Below are 26,580 nucleotides of genomic sequence, written 5' to 3'. Positions count from 1 at the left end.
GCTGGCATCAGCATTCCCTCTCTTGGCTAAAGGGTTTGCATCCAGTAGAATTATAGAATGTACGTTGAAGAGAAGCTATGAAGGAGGGATATGGTTCTGGGGAAAGTAAGGAAAAGAAGAGAAATCACAAGATGAGCAAGTTGGGGAAGGAAAGAGGGTACTCAGAGTAGGATGAAGATGAAACAGTTTGGGGATAAGTTGTGACCAATGAGAGCAGAGGGCCCCACGCAGATTCCAGGGTCAGCACTATTTTCTTGGGGGTGGGGATGTCACTGACAATAAACTGCCCGAATGCTGAATTCCCTAAGTCACTGGGGAAGCACATTCAAATCTCTCCAGGCTGAAAGGTGTGGGTTCTGGAAAACAGACAACAGGATTTTAGGATTGGGAGGGATCCCAGAGAGCCATTGTTTTATTTCATAGATAAAGCAGGATATGCCCAGGTTTATTCAGTTCGGTTCAGTTCAGTCGCTCAGTCGTGTCCGACTCTTTGCGACCCCATGAATCGCAGCACGCCAGGCCTCCCTGTCCATCACCAACTCCCGGAGTTCACCCAAACTCATGTCCATTGAGTCGGTGATGCCATCCAGCTATCTCATCCTCTGTCGTCCCCTTCTCCTCCTGCCCTCAATCCCTCCCAGCATCAGAGTCTTTTCCAATGAGTCAACTCTCCGCATGAGGTGGCCAAAGTACTGGAGTTTCAGCTTTAGCATCATTCCTTCCAAAGAACACCCAGGGCTGATCTCCTTTAGAAGGGACTGGTTGGATCTCCTTGCAGTCCAAGGGACTCTCAAGAGTCTTCTCCAACATCACATTTCAAAAACATCAATTCTTTGGCGCCCAGCTTTCTTCACAGTCCAACTTTCACATCCATACATGACCACTGGAAAAACCATAGCCTTGACTAGACAAATCTTTGTTGGCAAAATAATGTCCCTGCTTTTGAATATGCTATCTAGGTTGGTCATAACTTTCCTTCCAAGGAGTGTCTTTTAATTCCATGGCTGCATTCACCATCTGCAGTGATTTTGGAGCCCCCAAAAATAAAGTCTGACACTGTTTCCACTGTTTCCACTGTTTCCCCATCTATTTGCCATGAAGTGATGGGACCAGATGCCATGATCTTCGTTTTCTGAATGTTGAGCTTTAAGCCAACTTTTCCACTCTCCACTTTCACCTTCATCAAGGTTTATTAAATGGTTGCAAAACATAGCAGTGCCCAGGCCAGAGCCCGGGTCCAAAAGCTTGCCCCTGACCTCTCTCTCAGGCGTGGCCTTGGGTGAATCAGTGCCACAGACAGGTCCTGCCCTTTGGGGATGCTTCTGAAAGCTGAAAAACAAGTTCTTGGGGGCCTTTCCAGAGCAGTGCAGAGAGACTAACCACAGTGCACAGGGGTTAAAGTCTTATAATCCACCTACACAGATGTAAGCCAGAAATTTCGTTCAGATAAATGAAAGAGAAATAGGCTGAAAGATTGTGACCGCCCAGGTCAGACAGGCTGCCACCCAGGGAGAACCTTGGAAGCCCATTTGGTCTCTGCAAGTATATGTAGCTTCCAGCCCTTATTAACTCACCCAAGAAGGGAGAGTCAGGTTACTGGGAACTCCCAGGAGGAGCCTGTTCAAAATGAGTTTAAATCCCTGGACAAGGAGGTTTGAACCAGCACTGGCAGGATCTAAGAAAAACAAAAGGAAATGTGGTTTATAATGTATCTGTGCAACAAATAACACGGAGGCATTAAACAGGAAATTCTCCACCCTTGATGATGGCCCCTCTCATAAAACTGCCTCTCCTTCTCCTTCGTGGTAAGGGCCCCTGGTAAACACAGGAAGGTAATTACATGCACTGCACAAGAATTGCAGGAGATTGGGGCTGGGGGGGGGAGGGGGCGGGCAGCCGTTTGAAACTCAGGCCAAAGATACTGGCCCTGTATTGCATCTCAGCCCTCCAGCTTCCTGTAGGGCCTCAGGCAAGTGAACCCAGAATGACCCCACAAGAAGGGATTGCACCTGACAGATGACCTCCAGGGCAAAACCTGTCTTGTTAAAAAGCCAATGTTGTTGTTGTTTAGTTGCTAAGTCCTGCCCAAGTCTTTGCAACCCCATAGACTGTAGCCCACCAGGTTCCTCTGTTCATGGGATTGTCCAGGCAAGAATATTGGAGTGGGTTGCCATTTCCTCCTCCAGGGGATCTTCCCTACCCAGGAATCTCTTGTCTCCTGCATTGGCAGGTGGGTTCTTTACCACTGAGCCACTAGGGAAGCCTAAAAAGTCAATGAGATGGTTCATAATTTCGTTCCCTGGATGCACCTGTGCATATGCTTCTCCCCAACTAGAGGGCAAACTTTCCAAGAACAGAAATTCATGTATTCATTCCACCCATCTTTATTAAGTAGCGCAAACAGGCCTTTGCACAAATGGAGGGAATAATAAACATTAGAGACACTGGACGAAGAGCCAGGAGGAAAGTCACGGAAAGTGGTGATGAGGCAGTGTCTGGATTCTCAAGGGTTTGGGGTACTAATCAGCGGTGCTGGGACACTCCTGCCTCACTCTCTGGCCCAGAACTCAGAAAGCAGACGAGCAGGATTTGGAAGCTGTCCAGAGATCTACCCTTCCGAAACATACTGGCCGGAGAGCAGCTCCGGAGCCAGCCCTCATTCTCCGAAGGGAGATCCCGCTCGACTGGGGTGGGGGTTCAAAAGAGACTGCACTTGGCCTTGAAGGCCCGAAGGAGGGGCTGGAGACTGACCACGACAGCCTCGGGTTCTGCGCCAGGTGAAGAAACACTGGAGATGATGCCACCTGCTGGCGAGGGGCCCGGGTTCGCGCGGTGGGCGCAACCGAGACCCGGAGCCCAGATGGGCAAAGAACAAGAATTCGAGCAGTTGTTCAAGTGCTGGTTTTCTGCTGCCTCTTTAGGGTCTCCACCTCCTAGGGCCAAGCCCGGAGACTCCGGACGCCGAGGTTTCCAGCGGGGGCGGCGGGCGTCCTCCCCCGGCCCCCTCCCCTCGCGGCGCTCGGAGGTCTAAGACTCCGCGCTTCTCCATCAGGTGGAGCAGTGCTCCTCGCTGCCGGTCTCCCCCGCTCCCTCCTAGCCGGCGAACTGCACGCAGGCACCTAACAGCGCCAGGAGGTTAACCGAGCCCCCGGAGGAGGTGAGGCCGAGGACCAGCCCGGGCGGAGGTGGCGGGGCCGCCGTCGGGGCTGGCGCCAGAGCCCGGCCGGCTGTGAGTCCTGCAGGTACCGCTGTGGTTCTCGCTGCCCCACGTGGTGGCTGCTGAAGACTGCCCGTGGTTTTTCCGGCACGCAGGCTTGAAACGCCTTCTGGCCCTTTTAGAGGCAGGCAGCTCACCACTTAATCCAAGCGTTTTTCCCTTTCTGTCGGAGACCGGAGGCTGAGGGGCGGCGGGGGCAGAGGGGCTGGAGGAGGGAACAGGCCCAGCTGGCTGGGGTGGGCGTGGGGGACCGAAGCCAGACCGAGAGTCAGGAGGCCAACCACAGGGACCAGGGGTTGAGGGAAACCAGGCACTCCCTACCTCGGAATCTCCCTCAACCCTCTTTTCCTGATCCAGAGTTAGTGTGTGTGGGTTGCAGGTGCCTGTATGTGAGCCTGATTTCCGTGGATTGCACAGGTCATGACCCAGGGCTCCTGACCTTGGTTCCTAGTATTTATTTCCTTCTGGGTCCGAATTAAGCAAGTCTGGGCCCCAGGCCACTTAGGAATTAGCAAGCAGAATTAACAACAGCTTAAAGGATGAATGTCAGTTAAAACATCAAATGTTGCTTTGTAAGGTGCAACCTATATTCTGTAATTATTTGTCTTACTCACAGCAAGGTTGGCCTAAAGAATGATGCCCAGACCTGAAATTTCTTCCTGCCTGCATAGATTCAATGAAAAGCTCCCAGTAAAAGCACGTTTCTATTCGTGATGTGTTTTCACCTTTGATATGTTATTTGACATGTTATTTAGAATTATTGTTCATCTTTTGCTTGTGTTTCCTGATTGACTCTTCTGTTTTGTTGCATTGTCTGTTATAGCAAGTCCCTGGACTAAGGCAGTGCTGACACTTTATTTAGATACCTTGTTTGCAGTTTACCTGATGGGGTGCCTCTTTTGGGTCCTCTTAGTTTCCTTTGCTAAGCACTTCCCCCCCACCAAAGCTTGCTTACAAATTTCCCTTTGATATGTTTAACAGCCTCTAAGGGATGCAGTTAAATAAACTATTAAGTGAAGAATAGAAGAGTCAACAGAGCAGACACCTACTAATTTGTAGACCTTTGATGTCAACAACCAGATGTCAGCTCCTACTAGCACACACTTTCACGGGTGCCCCTTCTCTCTTTCTTGTTCATAAATACTAAGGGATGCATTTTTTAAAAAGTTAAGATCCACATGGAAATTTGGAGTTAGAATGTATCTTGCAATCAGCAAAGTCCCCCAAATACGTAATACTTATAAGCTAAGAGTTTCCCCAAAGACCTCCCCAGGTTCCAGTGACAGATGAAAGTAATGACTGATTTTATAACTGTGCGGCACTAATCAAGGAAGCATCTTCCATTTCCCTCTCATTATTCATTACCCCCCTTCTTCTGCATGCTGCTGCACATTTTTATATGTTGCTTTGTAACTATCCTTATAGTTAGGTGTGTTCTCTGATTTGTAACTGTCCTCATAGTTATAGGTGTTCCACACTAAATTACGAGCTCCTGAAGGCATGGACTCTGCCTGCAATTTTATTTCCCCCAATGCCCTGCTTATACCAGGCATAGCTAAATGTCTATCAAGTAAATAGACCTAGATAAATTTGCTTTGATATCCGGGAGGAAATAGAGTTTGATTTGAATGTGAGTTTGGTGACAGGTAAAAAAAAGACCTGAAGGTTCTTAGGAGGCACTGCCTATGACCTTGGCCTCTCCTTCGCAGTAGGATTCACAGCACCTCTTGGAAAAAAGACACAGAGGGATGGAGCGCTCCTTACAGGAGAGCTTCCAAATGTAAAACCAGGCAGCTCCCCATCCTTGGTAGGAAATGCACAAACCAGGATAATAATAATCAAGGGGCATGTGTCACCCATTTACCTGTTTTCCCTCTAGTTCCTTCATTTTGTTTTCTAGCAGTATCGCAAAGCAAAACCAAGGTGCAAACATCCCCATTTTATTACTGAGCCCCCCTCCTAGGAAAGTCTCAAAAATGCAAACCACGCTTATCTCTTCCCCAACTCGGAGACTCCCGCTGCACATACTGGCCGAATCCTTCCTGGAGAAAGGTGGACACCCCCGAGCCCCCCACCCCACCCCGTGCAAAGTCAAGGCAGGCATATTGTTATAGTGAGGCTAGGTACATCCAGCCATCCTTCACTTCACTCCTTTAAACAACATTATGTCCTGTGGACAAAAAGTCACAGCTCCGCTCCCTGTTCAAAATGCCTTTTGGTCAGTGATGGTGACAAAAGCTGGATTTCCCCCCATGGAGGGGGAGAAAGAGAAGGAAAGAAAGAAAGGAGCCTCCCCCCGCCACCACCAGCACACCCTCCTTTTTGCAAAGATCGCCTTTCTCCGAGTGTTTCCTCTTTAATTATGCCCCGTTTCTCCTCCCTCTCCCCCCGCCCCAGCTTCAGTGAAAGGAGCCCTTCTGTCACTCGTCACTCGCTCCCTGGCTCGCTCGCGCGCTGGCTGTGGGAGGAGCCGCCGGAGGAAGCTGGGTGCCTCGGATGCCGAGCGCCAGAGGATGGAGCTGCTCCGAGAGGGGACGTCGCTGACGAGCCCGGCTTCCCGAGGAGGCTAGAAAACAGGCAACTTGCCTCGTCTGGGCTGCGGATCCCCCGAGGCACGGAGCCCCAGGCCACCCGGAGGGACCGACGGACAGACAGATGGTCAGCGCGAACCCGGGAGGACCGCGGCGGAGGCTGAGCAGCACCGCGAGCCGCCCAGCAGGAGAAACTCACCGCGAACCCAAGTTGCCCCACCGGCTTCCCCTCGGCGCGCGGAGGAATGAGACCTTTCCAGCTCGACCTGCTCTTCGTCTGCTTCTTCCTCTTCAGCCAAGGTAGGACCCGTGCGCCGCCCGGAGTTGCAAAGAAAGTCGGCTGGGTTGTCAGGGCTGCGGGCAGAAATTGTGGGCAGGCTTTGGGAACTCGGACTGATGGATGCGTCTCCCGGTGCCCGGCCGAGAGGCACTGGCATCGCCTCTTTGCCTTTGAAAATGCAACAAAATGGTACTGTTTATTTTCCTTCGGAAGGCAGGGCTGCGGGTGGGGAGGGAGGGTGACTTTCTCCCCTCACTTGTCAACATCCAGCTCAAACTCTCCAATGCAAATGAGTTCTTTATGCTCCCTGTATGTTAATTAGGCGGCATCTCTGTGGCCGTGCGGTGCGGTTCTGAACTTCTGGGCGCCTCCTCTCCTCCAGACGCCGGTTGGAGAAGGAGAGGGTCGAGAAGGAGAGCTCTGTTGAGGTGGCTATTTCAGCTCGAGGAAGGTCTGCCTTGCACGGATGTATTCGGAAGGGAAGGCGTGCGGAGGGGGCTGCGATGACCGAATGGAGCGTGGGGGTGATGTGCAGTTTTGGGGGAAAGCTTCTAAAGAGTTTCATTGCGTGTCATCCGCTTCTCTGAATAAGAGTGCATTCTGAGTCCTACACGGCGTTAGATTTCAGGGCAGAAAATGAAATCCGCCCCCCTCCCCCTGGTGCAGACGCTTCCTCTCTGCAGCTTAGTAGTGGCAGAGAAGTCGATGGACTTTCCCAAAAGAACTTGGCCCCCTTGGGCTCCCTGCCCCTGAAAGCAGCCTGGGCCAGTAGCCGTGGAGGGAGGGGAGGACTGTTCCAGAAAAGGATGGCGAGAGTGCCCTCATAGCCAGCAGCATCCGGAGTCACCTGTGGAATTGAGTTTGAGGGACTAGTCAGCCGCTTCCTTTCCCCTCTCCTGGAATGCCGGCCGCTGTCTCTGCCATCTGAGGCGGCGTTTGTGCCAGCCAGCACAGCTCTGGGAGGAACAGGACTCTCTCAGAAAAATCCACAACAGAGCACATCCATCTGTTGATTAAATGAAGGGTAAAAGTTTTCCAGAAAGCACAGCACCGCTATGGGTGGCTGGCTTTGCAAGCAAACAGCATGTCTCCATGCCTCCCCCTGATGAAAGCTGAAACCCATGCCTCCTTCCCGGCTCCTCCGCTGGTGCTTGTGGTCACTGCAGATTTCCCCCTTGTCAAACTTTGCTTCTGACCCTCCTGATTTAACCTGGGGGCCCTTCCCCCACCTGGGTGTGCATGTGTCCCTGATTGTATATAATCCTGATGTACACACTCACACACATGCACACACACACACTCATGTATTCATGTGGTTGTGTTGCCTCTCACCAGGGCTCTCTACAACAGCAGGAAGATAAATTGCCTTCCCCAGAGTTTTCAGGCTGAATGAATAAGGACTATCTCAGAACACTGGTATAGAAACAATTTGGGTTCTATTACCACTTGGGGAGATGACCCTCCTTCTTGAATGTGTTTGTGCTCACTTATGGATACACATACACAGCAGCACACATGCTCTCTCTCCTCGTTTACCTCTTACCATTCACTCACTCAGGAAGTTGCATGTAGAATCCCCAAATAGAGGATCTAACTGGCCGTCCCACACCCAGGCTCCCCGGACCATTGCACGTTTTACTGTGCCCACTGATTGTGCTAGAAGGTTGAGCTGAGACTCTCCTCTAGGTTGACACAAGAAGCCTGTAGCTGTCTAAGTGGTTCTCTGACTATTGGAATCATCGCAGCGTCCATCTTCTATTTTGCTTATTTCTTTCTGGGTATGGAGCTATTTTTTGAGCTGCTCATATAAATCTTTAAATATATGGAGATTAAATGCTCTGTTTCTTCTACTCTTAGCCCCAAGGGCAGTGGGAAGGAACCACAGCATCGTGCAGTTCAGAGTTTCTTGCTCTTCCTGACTATTCTGAGCTTGGCTAGCTTTGCCCACCCTACCAGATGGTAGGTGCATAGTCCACAGGACTCCAGGACAGGGAATTCTGGAGAATTCCTGGGCTCCAGAGCAGGTCTAAAGAAAGACAAGGAGACCTAAGTGGACCTGGCCAATGAGAACCCTCTACACTACTGAACGTTGTACGGTAGGGTCCTTGAGTTGACCGTGTCTGACTGCAGGAGTGAAGGATCAAGTGGGACAGCATTTAATGGACTTCACTGGGATAGAAGATCTTTTGACTTGATCGGGGGCATTGATGTGAATGTGGATGTTGTTTGTAGTCTTGTGAATTCCCCAGAGAGTTCTATTTGACCCTCTACCCATGTATGCTTAAGGCATATACTATGCCAACCCCTGCCTGGTGCCATATATTTATCAAGGTATCAGATAGAGCATATCCACTTTCAACAGGCCACTAGGGGACTAGCCCCCCTCCCCAGGCTCTGAGTGATGCCCTCTCTCATCCCCCTGACTGTGGTTGCACCCCACCCGACACACACTGAGCCACGCCATCAGATGCCACTTCCTGCGTGCCTTCCTCCCGGGATGCTTTCCAAGGAAATGTGCTGAGACTCAGGGATGGCCCTCGACTTGAAGAAAACAAATGCCCAGGGCTCTTTTAAGGGCTTTCTGTGGCCCTCTACTGACACATCCGTCTGCTGTCCCACGCCTCTCACAATGGGAACCTGCATGTCATTCTGGAGTCACTGGAAACAACTCTCATGTGTCCCATACAGAGGGGATGCTCCAAACAGCACTCCGAAGACTTTAAAAGCAAAACACTTAAGTCAACTCTTAGAGTCATTTCAATCCTCCTTTCTCTTTTAGTTTGTCGAATATCTATTCAACGTTACTTTTTTTTCATACCCCCTCTTTAGAGAGTGAAATTTGGGTATCATTTATGTTAGTGATATACTATACCCCTAATCTTGTAAACTTTGGGCTTTTCAGATAGATTGAGATTAAGTATGTGTTGGCCACTCTTGAGGTGGCCGTAGAAAAGCCAAATGGCATGCCTCCGTTCCCGCCCAGCTGGTGTCCCCGGGCCCAGCTCCCCACAAGGCAGTGGAGAGGTGTCAGCGACTGCTGTTTATGGGTTTCTCCCTTGCTGGGGCTGCCTCTTCCTCCACTGTCAGGACGGCATGCTCCATACAGAGAGGGATAATGTCACAGCACAATTTGCCTCCCGCAGAGAAGAAGCATGTTCTGCCCCTGGGTGAAAAGGAATTGATTCTCTTGTCATCCACGCGCTTGGAACTCGCTCTGTCTTTCCCTTTATCATTTTGGTTTGCCCACCACGATTTCCTCCTCTGCCCTCCTTCATCTTCAAGACCTGGTCCATCCAGCCTGCACGTCCACATTGTAAATGTCTTTAGAGGGACGATGTCCCAGCAGGACTGGGGACACCCTGCTTCCTGTCAGATCTCAGGTTCTGAGACTGTTCAGGGAACATGTGGTGGTACAGACTCAGCGCCTCCTACTTCGGCCGCTCCTAGGAAACACGCCCTTTTGCCTGCTCTGTGACGCTTTGCTCTAGCATCCCAGAGTGTCCTGTCCTGCCTGGTGACTTGATGGGTCTGAAAGTTCTAATTCTCAGGAGTCCACTCTCTTATTGGCTTTGTGTGTGTGCCGTGCTGCTCTGGATGTTTTGGGGCAAAAGCGAAAACTTGCACTTGCCCATCAGTGGCATCTCTAAGTTGAGGATTAATCCGGGGTGCCATCTTCCTGTTGGAAAGATTCTCAACCACTTGCTGTCCTGACTTGCTGGCAGAAATCACCAGAAGGGCTGTCAGATGGCCATCAGAGGGGCAGAGGTTCTTGGTGATGTGAATCTCCAGGGAAATAGAAGAGCGACATGCAGAGAGAGGGTAAAATAGGGTGTGAGAAGAGAGAGGGGCCAGGATGAAGGGGGCCAGGCTGGGGCTGACAGGAAGCATGAGAACAGAGGAGCAAGGGCCAGAGGCTTCAACTGGCAAGAAACTCCCTTGGTGGGGAGGCTTAGAAAACAGCATGAGCACGTCTGAGGCAGCCAGGAGTATGGAGGAGACGCTGGGGGTACAGGCTGAGAAGGCGTTAGAAAAAGAAACTGGGAGTGAGCAGCAACTTTGGAAGCATTTATCATTACCCAGAAATGTCATAGAACAAAGGATGGGGCAAGGAATAAGTGTGAGGCTTCCCCCACGGGCACCCCAAGTGGTCTGATGGCTTGTCTAGAGGGGTAGAGTCAATGCACAGATGCCAAGGGTGTGGGACCACTTCTTCTTTCAGAGACATCCTGGGTGACGGGGACTTGGGCATGTCTGTTGGGTCTGGGGGTGGTCACGGTGTCTGCTGCCTGGTGGGGAGTTCTCAGCTGCCAGCCAGACCTATAGAGAAGGGAGGAGAAGTGTCCCAGGGGGAGAGGGGCGTGGGCTGGGGTCAGGGCCTTCACACTGCACTTAGGATCCCACAGGGGCCTCCCTCTGGGGTTACAGAGACAGATCTTGCCTGGAACATGGCAGCAGTGAGCCAGGCTTGCCACCAAGGAGCCCTCTGCCTGGTGTGCCTGTGTTGGTAGGAGCCAGGGCCAGCAGGGGACCGGGTGGAACAGGGCAGTGTGCCTGAAGATGCAATTTTTCTTTTTTGTTCAGCCCAGTGGGGGTGACTTAGGCGGCATTATGTTTGCAGCCCCAAAAAAGCACATGAATAATCCCTAGTGAATTCAAGAGATTTCAATAGCAAAATAATAACAATACTAATGATTCCTTTGATTTGCAGAGTACTTTTCTTCCAAGGAGATAAAAAGATAAACTGTTTTGGAAACATGAACGAGGAAAGAAAATTGCCTGTGATGGAGGATTGGGGAGGAGGGTCAGGAGCATTCATTTTAGGGTCTCTGGGTAATTGGTGGGGGGAGGGGTTTACATGGACTTAAGCATCATTTCTCAGCTGTTGTCCGTATCCGTCTAAGATGCTGAGATGTCTTTTGGGTGAAAAATCAGTGCAGGCCTTTTAAATCAAGGTCAGTCTAGAAATAATGGGACCCTGAATTCCACTGCCGCCCCCCTCCCCACCAGGAATAGGCCTGTTCTAATTGGAGGAGATCAGCAAGACCAGAAACTTGCTGAAATGCATACAGGGACTCTCACCACTGTGCCAATCTTGACCATATTGGTGGTTCTCCAAGCAGAATAATTGGGGCCTCAGTGATCCCTCAAAGTCAGTGGGCTCCCCAGCATCCGTGGAGCTGCTGCCCTGGGGACATCTGCACCGGCAAGTTTCATATCACATCACCACTGTCCACAAGGGAGCAAGGAGCTAAGCCTGCCAGCATCCTGTGCCAGGCTGTGATGACTTCGCCCGGTATTCCAAATGGAGTGGGATTTTGTTTCCAGTTAGGGGAATGATGCCGCGTCTACTGCATTGAGATGGTATACAGCTCTGTATGTCATCGTGTGTCATCTCCTTTTCCCTGGGGGAAGCCTGTTTGGTGAGCCCATCAAATCAGAATATAGATGCCTTATGGATCACTGGAATACTTCTGTCACATGCGGGCAAAGGACGCTAGGTCCCACTTTCTGCTCAGCTTGAGGAGTAAACAAAACACACACAGTTGCCATAGACTGGGGATCTCCACCACCATATTTAACATTAGCTTTTTACTTCTAACCCACTGAAAGAGCTAAGGATCAAATATGATGCTTTTTCCCCCTTTTCTTCCTCTGTCAATGGTAAAAGTGCATATTCTGGCTGTATACTTTTAGAAGTCAGTAAATGTCAATATTAGTTAAGTGTTTCCTTTATATCACTGCAATTTAGCATAAGCTGCTTGGAAACAAATGTGTTCCGTAAGCATACAGTGTTTCCGTGAGTACACAGTCAATACCACTATGAGGATTAAATAAATGTCAGCTTTCCCTGGGCACACTGGTAACGAGTTAAAACCATGGAAATAGTGGCCAGCATGAGTGACTGCTGCTCCTTACAGAAGTCTTGTGTTGCAGCTTGGCTGGGACATGGAGTCTGGGAGATGGACATTCATCCATCTCTTGGCTGGATATTAAGGCAAGGGAGGAGCCAAATGTAGACACCTCCTGACATTCCACAGAGAGATTTTTCCTAGGAGTCCAGAAGCCTTACCATGCCCACTTCAAGCCTACTCCCATCCAGGAACTCCCGGTCCACACACACACACATACAACACTTACTGCTAAAATGTAGTGATGTCCAGGGCTTAACAACACATCAGCCATTTTCCTGAAATGGGAGATGAGCTTTCCCTCTAATCTTCCACCTGGTGTTACTGTCCTCATGGGCAAAGTGAAGGAGATTTCGCCTGAGGTTGTTTATTTGATGACTGAAACAAATGCTGCCATGGCATGCATTTGTCACTATTGAAAGGAGGTGTGCGCATCAGGCCGGATTATCTCGATGGTCTGCTTACTTGGCCTGTGTTCACTGGACAGATGTTGCAAGTTCACATTCTTTCTAACGAATGTCTAGAAGACAAGAATTTGAAATCTGGTGCTGACAGTTACAGCAATGACTACCAAACATCATTTTCGCCTTTCCACACTCTTCCCCGGGGGCTCCATGCAGTCTGGGTCTCAGAGGGCCTCGTTTCTTTCTCCTTCCTTTGTGATGAAGCACCTTTGTATGACACCAAAGCTCCATCCTGTCCACTCAGCCAGCCCTCGTTGGGGGCCTACTGTGTGGTGGGCACTGTGCCAGGGGCTTTTGATGGGAAGATGACTAAGGGTGTGTTTCTGCCCCAGGGGAGCTCTCAGACTAGTCGGGGAGCAGACAGTTGGACTTGTCATTACAGTTCAACAGCTCAGAGCAGTCAGAGTGTTCTGAGAACAGCGGGGTTGGCTGAAGGTGTTAACAAAGGCTTCGCAGAGGAGGTGAATTGATCGTAAAAGATGTCTAGGGTTCTTCCGATGCTGCAAAGAAAGAGGGTCCCAGGTGGTACCTCAGAGAGTGTGCACAAGTCAGAAGGTAGAACAGGCATGTCAGGGTTCAGAAGTAGTGGTTTACTTGGGGGCTGGGATGCTGTGTGATGAGGAAGCTTGTGAATGGTCGTGAATACCGCGCTAAATATTTTGAGGATGGCTTGTCAGCATTAAGTCTATTCTTTAGAAAAATCATTAGTGGCTGTAATCCTCTCTATACTATGGGTTCAATGGACAAAAAAAAAAAGAAAAAAAGAGAGGGATCAACATGTTATCTTTCTTGGTACTCCCTGTGTTTCACAAGGGGCTTAAAAAGGAGAATTGAATGGAAATATGCTCACTCATCTTCCTACATAGTAATGTGTAAAAGGATGGACAAGTGAGCAAGAGAATAAGTGGGAAGTTATGACTTTCACTGTTAGTCTAGATTCTAGAGGGAAGGCAGAGAAGGGTAGTAGGTAGATGCATAGTAAAGGACTGGATAAAGAATGTGGACGGGACCATGGAGAAGGCAGAAGCAGGGATGGTCAACTACACACTGGACTGTCAGTCAGACGGACTGTGCCAGGAATGAGGGTTTCCAGTTTCTGGGGCCCCTGGCAGGCTAGGTTGAGGTGGAGGCAGCCTGAGGATGAATGGTAAATAAAAAAGGGAGACTGAGACAGGATGAGACAAGCAAGAGGTGCCTGGGGACAGTCTGCCAGGGATTTCTTTCCTCTTCTTAAGAGGCAGCTAAGCTTCCCTGGCTTTGCGGGCAGCAAGGTTACAAGCTAAATGATTGTACTCAGAGGTTAGAAATGCTTACCGATCTCTAGCAGCAAGTAACCTTTCATTCAAGAGTAAAGAACGTCATCAGGTCCACCCGCGTGTTTTACACTCTGGTCTGTTCTCTTCAGGAAACGACAGGGCGGGGGGAGGTGGTGCTGGCAGGACAAGCTCAGGGGTGAAGCCAAACCCTGCATCATTGTGCAGGAAGGAGACCGTGACACCTCCAAGAGTGTCCACAGCTAACCCTAGTGTCTCCTGAAAGGCTCAGACTGGAATTCGGGCCATCAGAAATGGAGGAGTCAGCAGGGACAGCAGGATCTACTGTATAGCACAGAGAACTATATTCAATGTCCAGAGTCCCTAATAGAAAAGAATACTAAAAAGAATGCATATGTGCGTACAACTGAATCACTTTGCTCTACAGCAGAAATTAATGCAACATTGTAATTCAACCATACTTCAGTAAAAATAATAATAAAGTGAATCTCCTGCTGGCAAATAATAATAATGATAATGGAAGAGTTGGTTCCTATGAAGGAGATTGAAGAATAGACTCAGTTCAGTTCAGTTGCTCAGTCATGTCCAACTCTTTGCAACCCCATGAATTGCAGCACGCCAGGCCTCCCTGTCCATCACCAACTCCCAGAGTCCACCAAAACCCATGTCCATCAAGTCAGTGATGCCATCCAACCATCTCATCCTCTGTCGTTCCCTTCTTCTCCTGCCCTCAATCTTTCCCAGCATCAGGGTCTTTTCAAATGAGTCAGCTCCTTGCATCAGGTGGCCAAAGTATTGGAGTTTCAGCTTTAACATCAGTCCTTCCAATGAACACCCAGGACTGATCTCCTTTAGGATGGACTGGTTGGATCTCCTTGCAGTCCAAGGGACTCTCAAGAGTCTTTTCCAACAGTTCAAAAGCATCAATTCTTCAGTGCTCAGCTTTCTTTATAGTCCAACTCTTACATCCATACGTGACCACTGGAAAAACCATAGCCTTGACTAGATGGACCTTTGTTGGTAAAATAATGTCTCTACTTTTCAATATGCTGTCTAGGTTGGTCAAAAGTTTCCTTCCAAGGAGTAAGCGTCTTTTAATTTCATGTCTGCAGTCACCATCTGCAGTGATTTTGGAGCCCAGAAAAATAAAGTCAGCCACTGTTTCCCCATCTATTTGCCATGAAGTAACTCCGGGAGTTGGTGATCGACAAGGAAGCCTGGCATGCTGCAATTCATGGGGTTGCAAAGAGTTGGACATGACTGAGTGACTGAACTGAATTCAACTGAACTGATGGGACTGGATGCCATGATCTTAGTTTTCTGAATATTGAGTTTTAAGCCAACATTTTCAGTCTCCTCTTTCACTTTCATCAAGAGGCTCTTTAGTTCTTCTTCACTTTCTGCCATAAGGGTGGTGTCATCTGCATATCTGAGGTTATTGATATTTCTTCTGGCAATCTTGATTCCAGCTTGTGCTTCCTCCAGCCCTAGATGACATCAGAATTCCAAGAGTTCCTAAATATTATCTATTAACAGCAAGCTATTTAGACAATACATTCTTCTACCATCTTCTACCATCTAGGAGGTCTGTGATGGGTTACAGATCTCTTCGTCCAGCTCATTTTCTTGTAGGTACTAGACAGATTCCTTGGGTTGTGGTTGGTGGCAGCAGCAGCGGCCATAATTACAGTGGTCAGGATGACAATGATGATAATTTAGTGTTTTCACATGACCTTCCACAAGCGGTACTTCATTCGTCACCATGATAGCAGTGAGAATCATCTATTGTCATAAACCTCAGAGAGGTTCAGCTGCTTGACCGCACTGGCTCCCCATCCAGCTGACTGTGTGGTCCAGAAGCCTTCGTGCATCTCAAGACGCTGGTGGATCCGCATCAGCAACATGGACAGATGCAGGAGAGGCTGCTAAGCTGGGGCCTGAGATGAGCCATGTTCTTAGAACCTGTGTGAGTCCTCAGTGCCCAGGCACAGAGGAAGGCATTGGGGGTGCCCTATGGAAATTGGGAAGCTGACCTTTGAACCGTGACCCCAAGTTGCAGCTCTCTCTCTTGTTTTAACTCCAGACTCTTCCTGAGTTGATCCCTTCCTTTGTCTGACTTTCAGCGTTATCTTGAGGGTTCAAGATTTCCAGGCCTCTCTTGCCAGGGAGAAATGACAGGTTGGCCTTTTGGGTTGAATAGCAACCAAGGAGATGCTACCTGGGAAACTCCTTTTGTGGCTGTTCTGACAAAAACGAAAGCAAACACAAGGCTGGTTGATTAAAACCTCCATTTCTTTTATACCCTGTGTGTCACATACTACTCAGCACATAGGAGATGAATGAATATTGAAATACTGAAACATGGACTTCCCTTGCAGTCCAGCAGTTAAGACTCCATGCTTCCACTGCAGCGAAGCGCAGGTTCGATCCCTGGTCAGGGAAGTTCTGCATGCCACGAGTGTGGCCAAAAAAATGAAATGTGGGGAAAAGTGAAAGAAAGAAAAAGCAGTCCGTCTGACACCCCCACCTCACCACGCACCACAGCAGAAGCTGAGACGCCCCCACAGAGGACAGAGGAAAGACCCCTAGAGTTTAAAGTATGGTCTTGCCCTATAGGAAGCTCTTCCTCTCCCAGCAAGGCCTTGAATGGCCATCGGGTCACCAGGAACACTGCCAAGAGAAATACCCTCTGGCAGCCACTGACCCCTCCCAAGAAACAGTCGGGCCTTCTGTTCTCTCCCGCATGCCAGTGCCCATCTCTGTCAGCCACCTGCACCTGTCACGGGGGTCGCAGCTCCGGCACAGTGTGACAGGCCACCTGTCACCTTTGGCGATGCTGGGAGCTATGGCAGCTTCAGAGTGACATGGGGCCGGGATGGCTCATCATGCAGGCGTGCAGGGGACAGGAACTTGAGTTGTGTCCTGGGGGCCCGTCCCAGTGCTGCACAGGGAGCGACCGTCTTCCTTCCCTGCCCCACTGTCCTGGTCACAGAAGGAGAACAACTGCCAGTTAACCTCCCCGTGGCTTTGTTCTCCACATCCGAGGGCCCGCACTTTTCTGTGCCTCGCTTAAGGATGCTGGAGTCTACCCCACGATCACAGGAAGTGCCATTTCTTTGGGGAGCTGGACTCTGAAGCCTTTGTCTTGCATAAGACACTGGGTCCGTGTGTCTGGTGGGGAGAGGGCCTGTGTTTGTCTTAGGACCACATTGGTCAAGAGCTGGTGGAACATTAAATAGAAAGTTTTGAGATCTTAAAAACCAGGTGAGCTCTGCAGTTCCTACATCTGCCTGATGGTGGCAGCAGCAGCGCTTGCAAAGCCCAAGAGTGAGCTGAGAGCAGGCGGCCCAGGGCTGTCCCTTAGTACCAGGAAGAGAGAGAGGCTCCCAGGCCAGGGTACCAGGGCCCCTCTCTGTCCCGGGCCACCGGGCTGGGGCAGCTGAGTGTGGGCAGAGGGCATGGGAGGGAGGCGCAGGCTTTCCTGGGGGCAGAGGCTCCCCAAGGAGGCTCCCTTCCTTTCTCCTCTTTCTGATGGATAAGAGGGCAGAGCGCTAAGGGGAATACATGCCTGCGTGGAATGGCAGGAGGTAGGTGGGCACAGTTAAAAGTGCTCAAGAGGCTTGGAAGAGCTACAGAGAGAGGGGGTGAGAGAGCTCTCAGCTAACGAGGTCTGTCCTGGGGGTGATGGGGGGGGCTAGTCCTCCCAGGCGGGCGGCTGGCAGCCAGGAATCCTGCTTCTCCCCAGGAGAGCCCATGCCCCTCTCAAGTGTTTGCCCCTTTAATGATCCAGGAGCCAGTATTTCTGCTGCTGCTCCCCTCCGCTGCTGAAAAAGCCAAACAAACATGCTAAAATTAGTCCTCATTATCCCTGATCTCCTGGGCAGGCTCAAGAGGAGTCACTCTGTTTTTTTACCTCTGGACTGAAACAGTCACCATTAAAAAATTGCTGTGAGCCGTGGCTGCTTGTTTGAAAGTGTGTCTTTCTGGGCAGGGTAACCAAATCCTGAAGTGGGCACTGGTAACTGATGCCCTGTGCTCTGTCTGAGGGAAGTGGAGGAGTCCTCTCGGCCCCAAGAACTCCTAGTCTCTTCCTTTATCTTCCAGGGGGAGGCAGCTGCCTTGTTTACCTTTTGAGAATTACAAGCAGGATGGACCGAAGGCTCAGGGTCAAACCACAAGCATCATAAACTAAGATAGTGGGCTGTGAGATAAAGGAAGGACGAGGTATCTTTTGAGCATCCCTCACCAGTCTCCTCTGTGTAGCCTGAGGGGCTGGTGGAACTGGCCGTTTATGTTGCCTGAAATGGTCAGACGTCGTGTGGCCGACCATTAGGTCTCAGTTGCCAGTGGGATTAGATGAGGTTTGCTCAAGCCCGAGCAGCCTCCCACACCTGAGTCACCACCAGCGTCCCTCACTACTTTCTCAGGAGCCAGGAGAGCTGCCATCTGCCCAGTCCTCACTGCCTGTCTTCCTGAGGGCGGGAGAGGTTGCAGTAGGGTTGGGAGGAGGTAGGATGCTCTGTCCATTCTGCTAACAGCTCCACTGGCACATAGGGGTGAGCATCTCATGTCAGAGAAGAAAACCATTGGCATCAGGTTTGCAAAACCTCATTTGAAACTGCAGATCGGATGCTAACACAGGTCAGAGAGGCAAGCAGAGCTGTGTAATTTGAGAATTTGCCAAAAAATAATAGAGGTGTCTCTCTTCCCCATAGGAAAAGGTGTTGCAGCAAGGTGATATTGTGCCTTTGGTCTTCTGCTTTGCCGTCCCTCAGTTTGGCCACTTGATGCCCTTTCTCCTTTTACAAACATAGTCTTCCTTCTGGGCCCCTTCCATAGAGAGCTTTTCTGTTCTTGATGAGAATGGAAAAGAAGCAAAACTTCTCATAGTCTCCTTGTGTTTCTCTAATATTGATGCCCTAAGCAGTCCATTCTGAAGGAGATCAGCCCTGGAATTTCTTTGGAAGGATTGATGCTAAAGCTGAAACTCCAGTACTTTGGCCACCTTATGTGAAGAGTTGACTCACTGGAAAAGACTCTGATGCTGGGAGGGATTGGGGGCAGGAGGAAAAGGGGACGACAGAGGATGAGATGGCTGGATGGCATCACTGACTCGATGGACGTGAGTTTGAGTGACCTCCCGGAGATGGTGATGGACCGGGAGGACTGGCGTGCTGTGATTCATGGGGTTGCAAAGAGTCGGACACGACTGAGCGACTGATCTGATCTGATCTGATCTAAAGCTGGAACCAGCCATGGGAAAGCGCTGTTGAGGCCTGTGGCCAGGTCCTTTGCTGAGTTTGCCTGCATTCACCTACTTAATCCTCTCAGCCACGTGATAAAAAGCCAGGCCTGTCATAGCCTTTTGCAGATGAGAACTACTAAGGCTTAGATTCCATAACTTGCCCATAGGTCATACCACCACGGACTGTAGCCCACCAGGCTCCTCTGTCCATGGAATTCTCCAGGCAAGAATACTGGAGTGGGTTGCCATTTCCTTCTCCAGGGGATCTTCCCAACCCAGCGATCAAGCCCAGGTGTCATGCATTGCAAATGGACATTTTACCATCTGAGCCACTAGGGAAGTCCAGTAAGCATAGGACCATCACTTCAGAAATTTGGATGAAGACCCAAATCCTTTGCTGCCCATCCCTTGAGGAGGAATTCTGGTCCCACGGGTCTTTTGTAAGCCACAGAAACCTCTGGCATCACCTCTGGTCCTTCTCCTTCCTAACGTGTAGGACTTGGGAAAAAGCACTGATAAAAATGAAAGAAGTCATCTCCCCTTATGCAAAAGCACGAGTAAGAATTTGAGAAGCTCTCCTCCATGGCTGGCGCTGCTCTTTACCTCCACCGCTCTCCAGTTCAGCTTAACGTTTTGAAAGCTAAGTGCTAATTTCTTCATGAGAAGCTACCACCTAACTTTCCCTCTGTGGATTGATTTTTTTAAAAAAAAAAAAAAAAAGTGAAACCCCATTCTGCTTAGGGAGAAGTTAGCCTGGTATGAGCCGTGCCCTGTGAGAACGGAGCTACTCCACAGGAAAAGAAACTCAGGACATCAAAACCCTCCTTTGTGTCAAGTCTAGAAGAATGAAAATGTCAGAAGACCACATGCTTCTGAAATGATTAATACTGGTCGTTAGGAAGAAATAGAAAGGACTCTTGGAAAGCAGAAGAGTATGCATGCTGTTCAGCTTTCGACTCTCCTCGCTTTGGATCCAGCTGCAGGTACATCTTATCTTGTGTCAGAAGTTATTTCTGAAGATGGCTTGTATCTACCTAGGCCATGCGTGAAATCATAATATTGATTTAAAATAGACACTTATGATAAACTAGCAAAACATGAAAGTTCTTCGAAGTTTTCAGAGCTCCTTTAGATCGAATCAGAAGAATATAGAGGAAGAATGCCAGGCTGGAAGATCCCCACGTGAAAGATGAAACCCTCCTTCTTATTCTGCCAACTAAGTCCTTTAGTGGAACACACGGATCACATCAGCAGTGTGCTGTCAGCCGTTGCCGGGGCTCCAAATCCACCTGGATGCCCGCTTCTCTGGACATGAGCTTTGCCTTGGGTTTTCCTCTTCATCAAATCAGGGCAGGGGTATTTACAGATAGAAATCCATACTTTATAACTGAAAGCAACTGAATGCTGAGCTGATCAGAATCAAGAAATATCATCCAGAGAAACCGATTCCTGTCCTTGCCTGTTCTCCTGTGAATAATAATACAAAATCTGCATTCCATCTCATTATTAGCAGATATTTATTTTCTAAAAACTCCACACCACCGAATTCTTGTCAAGGAAAATAAAAATATATACACTGCTGTATTTTTAAGTGCAAGGAGATCAACTGCAAGAAGGAGATCATACCAGTAAATCCTAACAGAAATCAACCCTGAATATACATTGGAAGGACTGATGTTGAAACTCCAGTACTTTGGCCACCTGATGGAAGGGGATGACAGAGGATGAGATGGTTGGATGGCATCACCGAATCAATGGATGTAAATGTGAGCAAACCCTGGGAGGTAGTGGAGGAGAGGGGATCCTGGTGTGCTGCCGTCCATGGGGTCACAAATAGACACAACTTAGCGACTGAACAATGAAATTTTTAAGTGCAATTGTCTTAGTCTTCTCACACTGTCAACATCTTAGTCTGAGTCTGATATCGTCTGCCTTAAATGTTTACACAGGCAGGGCAGGGCTGTTTACATCTTTAGGAGCTGTTGCAACCCAGGTAGAGCTAGTGATGAAGAACTCTCCGGCCACGGCAGGAGATGCAAGAGAGGCGCGTTTGATCCCCGGGTCCAGAAGATCCCCGGAGGAGGGCATGACAATCCACTCCAGTATTCTTGCCTGGAGAATCCCACAGACAGAGGAGGCTGGGCTACAGTCCATATGAACTGGAAATGTATTTTCAAATCCCAATATGAATAACCTTTATAGCAAACAGTTTTGCTGCTTTTGTTGAGTAGGTTTCAGTGAATGTGAATGTCTACCAGACACCAGTGTGGAGGTCACGACTTTCCCTCAGTAAACACTGAGATACTTTAAAATAACAGCTTCACAGATGCTTGTCCATAAAAGGAAAACAGGTTTCTGGTGGTGCATTTTCTGGCACCGGACTGCCCTGGATCCACTCTACCCCTCACACCCAACCTTGCTTCATGTAAATCCTGATATATTAACTTATTCTGTACAAGGAGTCTTGTTCTTTTAAACAGTTCATGAGGTTCCCATGGCAAGTACACGGAGATGGTGAAGTACAGGGAAGTCTGGTGTGCTGCATTCAATGGGGTCGCAAGGAGTCGGACGTGACTGGGTGACTGAACAACAACAGCGAGGGGCCTTGAGAGCAGTTTTCAACCAGTGGAAGCAAGATGACTCGTGAAAGCTGCCTCTCAGAGTTTTTATTCAATATATCGTGTTATCTTAGAATGACTTTGATGGTGAGAATAGACCTGGGAGTTTCCATGGATCCTGAACTAAGAAGGACTTCCATGGTGGCTCAGATGGTAAAAAATTCACCTGCCAGTGCAGGAGACCTGGGTTCGATCTGTGGGTCGAGAAGATTCCCTGGAGAAGGAAGTGACAACCCACTCCAGTATTCTTGCCTGGAGAATCCCATGGACAGAGGAGCCCGACGGGCTACATTCCATGGGGTCACAAAAGAGCTGGGCACAGCTTAGCGACTCAACAACAACAACAGCCTGAGCTAGGAAACCAGACAAGCGCTAGGGCCAAGAACATGCAGTTTAGAACATAGCAGCTTTACCCAGCCATCACCGAGACACACTCTGAGAATCGTCCCTTTCCGTGTGACTCTCAGCCCTGACGCCCTCAGGGATGCCAGGAGAGCTGTGATGATCTGTGCTGACAGGATAGACCTTAGCTCAGGACAGTGGGGTGTTTTTTTTCCACCTGTGCTTCAGGGATGTGTATTTTAAGCCAAGGCTGTACACCAGAGTTGCTCATGACCATAAAAGATGGATTTTCTGTTTGGTCCAGATTCCACATGTATATAATAATGTACCCTGAGAGTCCTTGTTATGTTGTTGTTGCTTAAAAAAAAAAAAAAAAAAAAAAAACTCTTCAAGGTCAATACAACCTCAGACATCGATATTTGCTTCATTGTGAACTGGGATCTACTAGTTGCTCACTGTCATTTTAGCTTTCAGTTCATAAAAAAGGATGTTTTCATCACTAGGCCTCTGGGCCTCTTTCTTCAACCTGGATCACCGATAGGAAACTGGATGCAAGAGCTGATGAATATGACGACGGGAGGAGAGAGACGTGGGGCCAGTGCCTGATTTGAAGACACCCTCAGCCCCTCCAGGGGCCACTGAGTGTGCACTGTGCGTGTTCCCAGATGTCTCAGTGACGACGTGATAGGAGAGTGGAAGGGGGAGAAAGACACAGGTGCAACCCTCAGGTTCGTGAGGAGAGACAGACGGACAGACAGAAAGACTGAGGAGCTGAGACTCATGTGGGAGACAGATAGTCTGGTCTCCCAGAGATCAGAAGACTGTAGGGTTCAAAGAACAGCTTTAACTCTCCCGACCCAGGTGGGGACCATGAAGGCACACACTTGAACAGAAGAAGGTTTAAAAATTTTATTATGAAGTTCTTGAGTAGCTTAGCCATAAAGATGGGCAAGTGTCCCAGATTGGGGTCACAGAGGTCTCTGTCTTTTAAACGGTTGTCGTTCCTTTGATGGCATCCCAACACCTTCAGGATGAAAGATCTTCAGGACAGAAATCAGGCCTCCCTCTTCTCTCATGCACCCTTCACTCCAGCCCAGCTGAGCTGGGGGCATCTCTGAGTGCCCTCTGCTCCCTCACATGTCTTGGTTTCCTCACCTAATTTCCTTCCCCCTTGGAAATGTTACTGACCAGGGTGCTTGGCCTCCTTAATCAATAGAAATTGACCAGAGGCCAGGCAAGAAATTCAGACCAGACTTGATTGGGGCCCCTACCAGTTTCTCTTGCTCTCTCACTTGATCAGGGAAGCCGAGCTGGTTCCTTATATGGAGTGACGGTAGGGGTGTGTCCAGGGCTCAGGCTCGACGGGTGCCTTAAGTGGTCTGCCCACCCCTTTGGGGGTGGTGTGTGTATGAAGCATGCGCAGTACCCTGCTTTTTTCCTAGTTCTTCAGAAGTGGCGTTGGGCTTTTTGATTTCCTTGTATCTTGTTGTTGATAATTGGCCCCAACTGGCATGCATGCAGTAATTTTTAGTCCCTTATAGTTTCTTTGTATTTTGTTACTTGAGGATACATTTGTCCAGGTGCAGGCACTAGGGCAAAGTGTCCCACGTCCCAGCCTGCCTCACTAGGACCTCCCCTTTCCCCCATGTTGGTCTGGCTAACTTCCACCCTAAGGGTCAGCTCACCTTGCCTCCTGGAGGGCTTCCCTGACCTCCCTCCTCACAAGGAAATAGAGCTGCCCTTCCTGCCTCCTTCCAAGCTCTCTTGTCACCCCGTATTGAAGTGGCTTTTTCCTGTCTGCCTTCCGTTCAGAACTGTGAGCTCCTGGAAGGCGAGGGCTTGCCCTGTGATCTCGGTTTGTGCAGAGACCCTGCTAGTCCAGTCATCACGCATCTCGTGCTCCGCACGTGGGGAGAGGATGGAGTGTGTCAGTCTGCATAGCTTCTGCCTTTCATTTGCCACCCTCTGTGTCGTGGCCCTCTTCTGTGAAAGGGACCCAGGCATCCTCTCCCACCTGCCTCCAGAGGTGTTCCTGAGGGAGGCGTGTTTTCAATCACTGTGAAGGTCACTAAGCACAGAGGATGTATTCGCCACCCTCAGGTGCAGCATGTCCAGATGTGGTGAGCTGGTGCCCAAGGCCAGGACAGGTCTGCTCGGATCCTCGGTCTCTTTTCAGGGCAAGACACCACATGGCTTTCTCGGGAAGCAGGTGAGGCCAGGAGACCTTTCTCAACAGGACTCATCAAGAGAATGAAACTCAAATGCCCGGAAAGACAGCCATTGTATTAATGTTAGTGTGTTCCCTCTGCAGCTAAAATGGTGCTGCGTGCATGTGTGCATGAGAGGTCGCTTCAGTCACGTGCAACTCTTTAAACCCCATGGACTGTAGCCCACCAGGCTCCTCTGTCCATGGAATTCTCCAGGCAAGAATACTGGAGTGGGTAGCCACTCTGTTCTCCAGGTGATCTTCTCAACTCAGGGATTGAACCCTCATCTCTTTCAGCTCCTGCATTGGCAGTTAGATTCCCACCTGGGAAGCCCCTAAAGTGGTGGTGGTGGTGCTGCTGCTGCTAAATCGCTTCAGTCGTGTCTGACTCTGTGTGACCCCATGGACGGCAGCCCACCAGGCTCCCTCTTCCCTGGGATTCTCCAGGCAAAAACAATGGAGTGGGTTGCCATTTCCTTCTCCAGTGCATGAAAGTGAAAAGTGAAAGTGAAGTCGCTCAGTCATGTCCGACTCTTTTCGACTTCATGGACTGCAGCCTACCAGGCTCCTCCATCCATGGGATTTTCCAGGCAAGAGTACTGGAATGGGGTGCCATTGCCTTCTCCGAAAGTGGTGCTAGATATGTGTTATACTTGGGAGAAGAGAAGAAACAGTTACTTGTATTGTTTTCTGCATGCCCTGGTTCAGTTGAGAAGGGCTGTATTAATTTCCTATGGCTGCTGTGCAAATCACTACAAACTTTAGTGACTTAGAACAACACAGATGTGTTACAGCTTTGGAGGCCAGAAGTCTAAACTGAGTCTTGCTGGGCTCAGAAGTCAAGGTGTGGGCAATGCTGGCTCTTTCTGGATGCTCTCAGAGAGATCTGTTTCCTGACTTTTCCAGCTTCCAGAGGCAGGCTGCCTGCATCCCTTGGCTTGTGGCTCCTCCTCTGCATCACTCGACCTCTTGCTTCTGTCATCACATCCACTACAACTTAATCTGCTCCTCCCACCACTCTTATCAGGTTACATAAGTTTCCCTGATGGCTCAGTGGTTAAAGAACTCGCCTGCAATGCAGGAGACACAGGAGATGCAGGTTTGATCCCTGGGTCAGGAAGATCTCCTAGAGGAGGGCATGGCAATCCATTCCAGTATTCTTGCCTGGAGAATCCCATGGACAGAGGAGCCTGGCCGGCCACAGTCCATAGGCTTTCCAAGATTTAGACACAACTGAATGGGCACTTGTACACATATATGTGATTACATCGTGATCGTGAAAGTTGCTCAGTCCTGTCCAACTCTTCGCAACACCATGGACTATACAGTCCATGGAATTCTCCAGGCCAGAACATTGGAGTGAGTAGCCATTCCCTTCTCCAGAAGATCTTCCAAACCCAGGGATCAAACCCAGGTCTCCCACATTGCAGGTGGATTCTTTACCAGCTGAGCCACCAGGGAAGCCCAATTGGTTACATCAGGCCCACCCACATAATTCACGGTAATCTCCCATCTCAGCATCTTTTAATTTAATCGTATCTGCAAGGCCCCTTTCACCATGTAAGGTGACGTATTCCAGGAGATGGACATCTTTCAGTTCAGTTCAGTCGCTCAGTCATGTCCGACTCTTTGTGACCCCATGAACCACAGCAGGCCAGGCCTCTTTGTCCATCACCAACTCCTGGAGTCCACCCAAACCCATGTCTAGTGAGTCGATGATGCCATCCAACCATCTCTTCCTCTGTCGTCCCCTTCTTCTCCTGCCCTCAATCTTTCCCAGAATTAGGGTCTTTTCAAATGAGTCAATTCTTCGCATCAGGTGGCCAAAGTATTGGAGTTTCAGCTTCAGCATCAGTCCTTCCAATGTATATTCAGGACTGATTTCCTTTAGGATGGACTGGTTGGATATCCTCACAGTCCAAGGAACTCTCAAGAGTCTTCTCCAACACCACAGTTCAAAAGCATTAATTCTTTGGCACTCAGCTTTCTTTATAGTCCAACTCTCACATCCATACATGACCACTGGAAAAACCATAGCCTTGACTAGACGGACCTTTGTTGATAAATTAATGTCTCTGCTTTTCAATATGCTATCTAGGTTGGTCATAACTTTCCTTCCAAGGAGTAAGTGTCTTTTAATTTCATGGCTGCACTCACCATCTGCAGTGATTTTAGAGCCCCCCCAAAATAAAGTCAGCCACTGTTTCCAAATGTTTCCCCATCTATTTGCCATGAAGTGATGGGACCAGATGCCATGATCTTAGTTTTCTGAATGTTGAGCTTTAAGCCAACTTTTTCACTCTCCTCCTTCAGTTTCATCAAGAGGCTCTTTAGTTCTTCTTCACTTTCTGCCATAAGTGTGATGTCATCTGCATATCTGAGGTTATTGATATTTCTCCCAGCAATCTTAATTCCAGCTTGTGCTTCATCCAGACCAGTGTTTCTCATGATGTACTCTGCATATAAGTTAAATAAGCAGGGTGACAATATACAG

At 49.3% G+C, this 26,580-nt stretch overlaps 1 protein-coding gene across 3 annotated transcripts in view; it reads left to right on the top strand.

Moving 5' to 3' along the window:
* The first annotated feature begins 5,635 nt into the window (after positions 1-5,635).
* KIRREL3 (kirre like nephrin family adhesion molecule 3) overlaps positions 5,636-26,580 on the top strand; it is a 604,013-nt gene continuing 583,068 nt past the window's right edge. For 2 of the 3 annotated variants that reach the window (XM_070782708.1, XM_070782707.1), the window contains exon 1: positions 5,637-6,048. In XM_070782708.1, coding sequence (XP_070638809.1) covers positions 5,994-6,048 — 55 coding nt within the window. In that variant the 5' untranslated portion in view covers positions 5,637-5,993. Of the gene's footprint in view, positions 6,049-26,580 lie in introns of all 3 variants that reach the window. The other variant, XM_070782709.1, reaches the window with a different exon arrangement.

Source organism: Bos indicus, chromosome 29, assembly GCF_029378745.1.
Source record: "Bos indicus isolate NIAB-ARS_2022 breed Sahiwal x Tharparkar chromosome 29, NIAB-ARS_B.indTharparkar_mat_pri_1.0, whole genome shotgun sequence".
In the NCBI taxonomy this organism is placed as follows: Eukaryota; Metazoa; Chordata; class Mammalia; order Artiodactyla; family Bovidae; genus Bos; species Bos indicus.
This window is presented reverse-complemented; position numbering and strand designations above follow the sequence as displayed.